General features: G+C 36.6%; 2 protein-coding genes across 4 annotated transcripts in view; both read right to left on the reverse strand.

The window, feature by feature from the left end:
- Positions 1-5556, reverse strand: LOC18036460. Of its 3 annotated transcripts, XM_024180360.1 has the most exons (9): positions 5369-5556; positions 5124-5207; positions 4554-4869; positions 3740-3937; positions 3372-3644; positions 2735-2837; positions 2414-2532; positions 1637-1813; positions 1-1239 (listed from the first exon to the last, which is right to left on the reverse strand). In XM_024180360.1, coding segments are annotated over exons 2-9 (2016 nt in total). In that variant the 5' UTR covers positions 5126-5207; positions 5369-5556; the 3' UTR covers positions 1-411. The 3 variants fall into 3 exon arrangements, with proteins under 3 accessions (XP_024036128.1, XP_024036129.1, XP_006426692.1); XM_024180361.1 differs by lacking the exon at positions 5124-5207 and having other exon boundaries at positions 4554-4831; positions 5369-5555; XM_006426629.2 differs by lacking the exon at positions 5124-5207 and having other exon boundaries at positions 5369-5555.
- A 476-nt stretch (positions 5557-6032) lies between these two features.
- The window catches only part of LOC18036461 (proteasome subunit alpha type-6), a 4977-nt gene continuing 2867 nt past the window's right edge, over positions 6033-8142 (reverse strand). The window contains exons 4-9 of the mRNA XM_006426630.2: positions 8021-8117; positions 7773-7831; positions 7504-7586; positions 7231-7326; positions 6731-6790; positions 6033-6416 (exon numbers count right to left, since the gene is read on the reverse strand). Coding sequence (XP_006426693.2) covers positions 6324-6416; positions 6731-6790; positions 7231-7326; positions 7504-7586; positions 7773-7831; positions 8021-8117 — 488 coding nt within the window. The 3' untranslated portion in view covers positions 6033-6323. The remainder of the gene's footprint in view (positions 6417-6730; positions 6791-7230; positions 7327-7503; positions 7587-7772; positions 7832-8020; positions 8118-8142) is intronic.

Genomic DNA, 8142 nt, shown 5'->3' on the forward strand with positions numbered 1-8142 from the left:
TTAGAATTTAATCCTACTACGAGGGTTTATTGAATGATCAAAACGACATCATACATCATAATCATCAAGCAACAGAAAACAATATGGTAATTTACAAAATATTCAGCATCCGAAAACTGTATGCATATGGCGAGACCCGTGAAGTATAACCTTTAATCCTACGTATTCTTTGAAAGCAAAATCGATTTCCAGAGCAAGCAAAACGGTGTTAATGAGTCCCTGTTGAAAAGCCAAAACGTACCATTATCCAGTAGCTGCAATGACAATGCGTGCCGCCATTGCAGCCTAATCGGACAGGGCAAGCATGGAGTTCCTAGGATTCCGGGTTCAAAAACAATGCCGGAAAGACTCGAACCTTTTCCTATGATGATATATGCTATCTCATAATTTTCATTTTGACAATCACTTTTCCTATAACACAACCCCTTCAGTGTGTTCACGACAATTATAGTCATCAGAAGCTTGTTCCTTCTCAAGATTTTTTATTAGCCTTTCTATCTGTCTTCTATAAACTGGCATAAAATGATCGCTTACCATGGTCTGCGACAGCCGTAGCTTACTATACAGTGATCTTGGGGTTAGGAAAACCTGAACCTTGTCCTCTGCTGGGGGCTGACTACTGTCAGAGTTGCTTGAGGTAGGGGAATCACTTTCACTACTTTCAGAATCACTGTCCAGGTGAAGGGTGACGATATGCATGATCTTTCCCGGAGGGAAAAACCTATGTGCTTCCTTTATTTCAGATGCAGAACTATCTGGCTGGGCATCACCTACCTCAGCTATGGCTGCTGCTTCTTCTTCCCTTATTTCCTTCGTCACATCACCACCCTCACCTTCAGTTCTCTCATAAAGCTCGTGTTCAAGTTGTTGCCATAACTCAACCTCAGTCACACGGTCTTCACGTGAACTATGGCCCATGTGGTCCTCACTATCATCGAGATCAACAACATCATCTGAGTGAGGGTGCACTTCATCAGAACATGACTCAATTTCTGTGGTCCATTCCATTCCTAAAGAAGATGATACAGGAAGCTGCATGTCTTCAATTATAGCTGTGGTTTTCTTTGGGGATGAAATAAGAGGTTCACAAGTTTCTGTTTTGCAGGAAGATTCGGAGGAAAGTCCCTCATCTTTAGAACTTGAACGACGATGACGGGGTCCCATGCATGACCACGAGGACAAATGAAGTGCAGGACTCCATGCTGCCTGAGCCATGCTCTGGGCTCTTCTCATCACAACCTGTGGGCAATCAAATGGCTCAATAAAACCAAAGCATAATCGACCATAATCATCAGCAAACATTAGATCTGCACTTCAAACCAATTTATGTACAAGCTAAAGCAATCAGCCTTTTTCTTTTTAAACGAAGGATTAAGTTAAATTAATGCCTTGAGATGTGCTTAAATTTCTCTGCTTACCGGGGGAATGGAAAAACAGTGCCGAGTTTATGATAAGCCAACAGTTTGAAGAAAAAAATAACAGATTTAAGACTATTGTTGTCAAAAATTTTAATCAGTCTCCCAAGTCTCAGCAGGTGATATTTTGCAAGCTTAATGGAAAAGACATCAACAGAATTAGAGAAAGGTGGAAACTAGATAATGCACACAGTTTACCATACAGCAGAAATGACTCTTACCTGTGTACCATTTGAAACAGGGCGCAAAATAGCCCCAGCACCAGCAACTTTCGCTCTAGCACTGGCAATGGATGGAAGATGAGAACCCAATGCTGAAGCAGAACGATAGACCGTACTTAGAATTCTGGTACGCTCAATCTGATTCCTCAGATCATTCAACCAAGCAGATGCTGTCACCTGAAATAAGTCCCTTTTGTGTGAGAGACACAAAAATATAGTTTGAAAGCAGATGGTACAGCAAGAATGACCAGTGTGTCAACAAATGTCAATGATGCCAAGCATTCTTTGTTATTTGGATGTGTCAAAAAACTGAGACCTATCATACCAATATCCAAGTTCTTGTTAATGAAACAACATTCTGTTTCTTGCAAGGACACAAATCATGATCAATTTAGAATCCACCGGAAGAATAGCATATCAGGATTTCTTAGAGAAGAAGTGAAATATACAAGCAAGCAAGGAGACCATAAAGGTATGGGGCATCAACTCTGAGTCTATTTTATTTTTTTATATGAGACTCAAAAATGTATAAATGGAAATCAACTTCTACTCTATTTTATTAGAAATTCACCTTCGGACTGCAATTGATATTAACCAAAATAAAAAAATGAAGGTAAAGGAAAATGAGGAAAAAGTTTCAATAAGATTAAATGACACCAAATGACTTCATACTCGTAAGAGAAAATGTATAACAGAAATTTATCAAGGGATCTTTAGTCTTCACCCTTTGTTATTTAAGGCAGTAATAATATCCTAAACTGCAGTCAGGAACATAACCTCAGCACGCAAATCATCCACTGAAGCTGCAGAAAAAGTTGGCACTAAATCAGCTCCATTTATGACAGATGTAATGAAATCATTCCCCGACTCTGCCAGTTCCCAGGTCATACAAGCACCTGCGTCAGATAGATACAGTCAGCTCCACAGATATGAGCAACAAAAAAACAAACTCAACAACCAAACCCAATTAGAAAAGACAAACAAACTTGAGAACTAAAACCACACGGAGAGGGTCACTTCATACTGACTTGGCATGACCAAATTCTTAGGAAAAGATTTAACATGAAAACAGTCAGGCTTTCCTAAAAGAAGACAAACCTGGAGCAAATGTAACACAGGTAGCTGTTGACAATTCCTTCCGCTCCCTCAATACATATGTTAAAAGCGCTGCAGTCCCTCCACCCAATGAGTGCCCAACAATCTGTTAAATCCAAAAAAGTTTACTCAAAATTTATTCAGCTTAATAACAATGATAGACAGCCGATGATATCAAACTTAAAATTAAGAGATGTCAAAGTGCTATTGATGGCTATTTCTGTTGCTTCTAAGATTATGATAAGGTTCCAATAAATAAAAGCCTATTTCAAATTAGTAGCAATCAATTAAAAAGTCTTGCAACCTAGTAGTAGCATAATTGGCACAAAAATACAAGCTAGAATAAAAGACAGCATGAAAGACCTAGAAACTTAAAGCAGAAAATTTGAAAAAATAGACAGGACAAGTTTGGATTGGAAAAAAAAAAGGCTGGAAGGGAGTTCGGATACACATGAGTTAATAGGGAAATATTCATACAAGTAGCAGCAAGAGAACGTACTTACATAGACCCAATATGTACTACATTTGGAGAACAACATGTGAAACTTAAATAATCATTTATTTAACATCATGAGGACAGTAAATTATGTAATGCAACTAAAGGATACACAGAGGAAAATTTTTCAAGTTACATGTTTACCTTAAGTTTATAACCAGGATATTTGTCAAGTGCTTCAATAAGACAAGGAGTGGAAAGCTTAGCAATCCACCTAGCAGCTGCAACCATCCCACAATGTGCATAACCTAAAACTAAATTGCTGACTCCTCCCTCACACACAACAGTGTGATGGAAAGGTACCACTGCCCCAGTAGCAGCTGTCAGAGTATCCTTTATGCTATGTGTTCCACGAATCAATAAGAGAAAACACTCAGTTTTGTGATCGATTAAAATTGTAAAAGCTGGCTTCAATATCTGCAAATATTAAAATGATACAACCAGCTCTAATTAGAGTTATTAACAAATAAATAAACATACAGATGTGACATTCAAGTTAAAAACTAACATACTCCTGCTTTAGGTTCCTGTAGAAGGACATGTTCTTTGGCATAGCCAGTCTCCTCCAAAAATAAAGGGAATGTTTTTTTTGAAAAATGCCAACACAGGGTCAACAAATTTAACATATCTCTAAATTCAGCAATAATCCCAGGTCCTTGAAGCCGTACACTGTCTTTCCCACCAAAAATGCTGTCAACATGTAAATTCCCCTGAAGATCATAGTTATATGGTCAGAATCATGCCTAAAAAAAGAATAAACCTTATTCACAACAAGTCATCACTCTACTCATTAACATATGCCACTTCTTGTAAACATAACATGAAGTTATCTGGTGATTGGAGGCAAAGGCATTGTGTTCCTATTTTAAATTGATATTTCATTTGGGCATATCTGTGACTCACAAAACGCATTAACTCCCTTAAAAAAAAGAGAGAGAGAGAGAGAAGAAAAATATAGATAGCCATTTCCTAAAAGTAATAGCAATATACCCCACGGGAAAATACTTAAAAGGAAGCAAATAATTTTAAACAACATAACAGTAAAGGCACAGCTACAGTACTCAATCCTCGCTATCCCACTAAGACTTACACCACACCAGCTAAGGCGATGAAATAGACACTTATGCAGTCTACCCATGCAGCACCTTCTTTTTAAATAGCTTCTAAGAGAATGCAAACCAACAATTGTATTGCAGTTTCTCCACCATTACGAGCAAATATGAATATAGTTATTTTATCCACAAAACCATTTCATTCCTCCAATCAGCCTAACAACCACACATCATTCCATACGTATCATATTCTTCAAATATCAAGAATGCTTACCTGCCTCTTCAATAGAAAATTGATCCCAAATGCCAAATCTCCAATGGGCCACTTTCCTAGGGTCTCAGAATAAGTAAATCTGAGAGTCTCAGATAATGTAGATATCGTTTCTAGCCATGTAGCTGGCGCTTGAATTAGTCTATGAGAAACACGGTCAATTCCTAAAGGAGTATGACTGGTTGAAACACCACCGTTTGCATCATCGTCATCATCACTTCTTGACGAACTTGACATCAATTTACGATTCAATGTGTAGTACAAAAGAGCAGCTGCCCCAGCTGCAGTAGCCATTGTTGCAGTGGCCATGAATTTATCCCTAATTAGAAAATATTTAAAAAAAACAATAGAGTTAAGGACAGAATGATTCTCTGACTCCCTAATCTACCAAAGATGCATTTTAACAACATTAAAAATGAAAATTTGATTATTAATTCGTTCAATCTTCAAAGAATTGTAAAGCTTAAAAAATCCAAATTTTGGTATCAACGATGCAAGGGTTTAATATTTGCTCTTACAAACAATATTAAAACATGAACTTTGTATTGGCAGCTGAGGAAATCGAAAATTTACATTTTAAAAAACCATTAATTCGCTTTTCCTGGACTTTCTCGGCACCCACACAAAACAATCATTCCAAAGGCAATAAACTTTGACCTAAAAAATGATAAAAATTAAAAACTTATAAACGCCCGGACCCAAATAAAAAGTAATTAAACGAAGTGAATCAAATGAATAGAAAATCGTAACCTAAATAACATCGAAAAATATAAACCCTAAAGAATGGCTAAAGCATTGTCGAAAATAATCATCCAAACCTGAAGAGTAACACAGCTCGATTGTTTACTGAAACTTCGTAAATTAAACGTAGTTTTTAAGGAATCAGATTAACTTGTGCACGTACTCTTTAAACAAATTCTATTTCGTTTCTACACTTTTTTTTTTCAATTTTTTTAAACAAATAAGAAAGGAAACTGCAAAGATTAAGTTCTTCGTTATATGTAACGAAAACGTAATAATTAATTAAAATTATCTAATATTTCCTCCGTGGAATTGCAGGCGCCACGCGGCAAAAACTTATTGGACCGGTGATTGTGCAAACTCGTGAAAGTATTTGACAGCACTGACTTGGACTAACAAAGTTTTCTACTCTCGACGCGTTGAGAATGGACGCGCCGCGGTTCTTTTTTTGTTGGAACGGTTCTCCGCGGTTCTTTTAATCCACAAGGTTCTTTTTGTTTTGCTCCTGTCTCGAAGACTAGAACAAATACAATTAATTATGCAATTTATTATTTTAGTTTTAATTTTTTTAAAAAAAATTAAATTCATTAAGAAGAATCCACCAACACGCCCTCCAAATTGAAAAAATTAAATTCATTAAGAAGAATCCACCAACACGCCCTCCAAATTGTAAATTTAATGAAATGGATCCATGTTTGAAATTTCATGTAAGAAATGGCCATCTCTACATAAGGCAGGAAATTACTAAAATTGCCATTCATCATAATAATAACAATGGCCATGAAAGGCACTTGTCAATAGTCGTTATCAAGCCAATGTAGTAGTAAAAGTCAACAGCTACCACTAGCACAAAGCACTTCCCCTGGTTGGCACAGCATAGTCACATAACTTGTTTTTCAACGTTTTGTTTTCTGCTTTGGAGGGCAATGGCTGTGTATTACCGAATGCACTTAAAATTATAAATTCAAGATACAGGGAAAAGCATTTTTGTTTTTTGGTTTCAGCATTTATGATGGGGCGTGAAACCACCTCCTAATCTCGTTCACTTATAGCAGTCAAGTGCTCATCGATCTCCTCGATGGACAAAACTCTGAATTCTGGATTCTCCTTGCTCACCACGCCAACCTGTAAAAGATTAAGCAAGCATGAAATGATCACGGATTACAGTAAACTTGGTAAACCATTATCAAGACCTCATAATATTTTTAATCTTATCTGCTATCTTACTGCATGAACAACTAAATAGACGAGACTTGAATAATGTTCTAGAAAGTGATGCCGCCACGGCGTATAATTGGGTTTTAAAAAAAAAAAACCAACAATTGGCAGCACCTTGACTCCATCGTATTTAAACAATGCTAACTGAGTCACTGAGCACCTCCGTATCATGTTAGATTTATAGCAAGCAACTAAAGTAAAAGAAAGGGAATTTTCAATACCTCAATCTCACTCGCCTTAAAATCCTCTTGCAGGACTGATTGCAGGGTGGAAATTGCAGTCTATATGCAAAAGAGGAATAAGAATATCAGACTCTAGAAACCGAATCATTTATAACAAACAAACATGCCAGTGCCCACAATGTAAAACAATCATGAACAGAGACTCATAGCCCATGAAGAACATGGTCTAAAAGCAAATTAAGTCTAATCATCAAGAGATAGCATGTTTTACCAAGTTTATAAATCATTTGAAGTGGGTATGTCCCCAGGGCCCATCAGCCTGCTTGCTTTTATAAGCAAGAAAGTCATGTTTACATCAACTAGATGATTGATTGTAAAAGAACTAAATTAACAATTCATAACCCCAGTATCGTTTGTACAGAATTGGTCACCCGAAGAGAATACAAAAAAACAAGCATATAAGAAGATGCCCTAGAAGCAAGACCTCATCAATTAGTGATAAAAACACATTATCCTTACAAAAAGAAAGCAATATCTACCTGCACAGTTTCTTGAAAGGTAAACGCAGGATCATTCTTCATCTTCTTCTCCAAGAAATTAATTGCCTCTTGCTCCTTCAATCCAGCACTTGTTGCCTAAACCATCTCACAAATCAATTCATTATAACAGTTTTATGCAAATAGTAAACTTTGGAAAACTAAGAAAACTTGAATCCCATGCAATATGTATACAATAATAGCATTATAAATCCATATTGCACTAAGAAAACAAAAGGTGTCATAAATGGAATTTTTATTGAAAAAACCACCTACCTTGTGGCCAAAGAAATGGCCAGCAGGGTCACACTTAAAGAGGCGAGGTCCACATTCTTCGTCAATACTCAAAACCATAGCAACTTCAAAAGCAAGCATAAGAGAACAGTGCAAGGATGACATCAGTAACGAGGGCAAAAAAGAAATTAATGGTTTAAAAAGGGAGAAAAAAAATTAAACACCAATACTACTGGACATAATTGCATGATCATGTATTATTAGCATCTTTCACAACTCTGAAGGAATAGCAATTTCTATTAGAAACAGACCTACACCAAGTGGTCTCATATAAGCATGTTGAGTATATACTTGTGATTTGTCTGCAATCCTGTACATGAAAGGAAATTAACATAACTGTTTTTCAGATAGTAGTACTGCAACATTTAACCAAAACTTAAGCAGTAAAGTGACAAAAAATGAGTAAGGAAAAAGGCAATGTTCGGTCAACAATTTGCAGAAAATATCGAATACTAAACAAGCAAACTAGAATTCAACTTAAAAGGATATGAAAACTTACCATTTGGCTAACACATCCACAGGCATTTCATATCCATATTTGAAGCGAAACTCAGCGGCTTCATATCTTGCCTGCTGAACCAATGTCCTTGCATCAGCTGGCAAATGACATAACAAAGACAT

This window comes from Citrus clementina, unplaced genomic scaffold (genome assembly GCF_000493195.1).
Source record: "Citrus clementina cultivar Clemenules unplaced genomic scaffold, Citrus_clementina_v1.0 scaffold_7, whole genome shotgun sequence".
Classification (NCBI taxonomy): Eukaryota; Viridiplantae; Streptophyta; class Magnoliopsida; order Sapindales; family Rutaceae; genus Citrus; species Citrus x clementina.

Coding starts and splice junctions, on each gene's coding strand:
- LOC18036460 (XM_024180360.1), bottom strand. Junction 2,533..2,734: donor CTGTGTTACATTTGCTCCAG/GTTTGTCTTCTT, acceptor TATCTGACGCAG/GTGCTTGTATGACCTGGGAA. Junction 1,814..2,413: donor TGGATGATTTGCGTGCTGAG/GTTATGTTCCTG, acceptor GACTTATTTCAG/GTGACAGCATCTGCTTGGTT.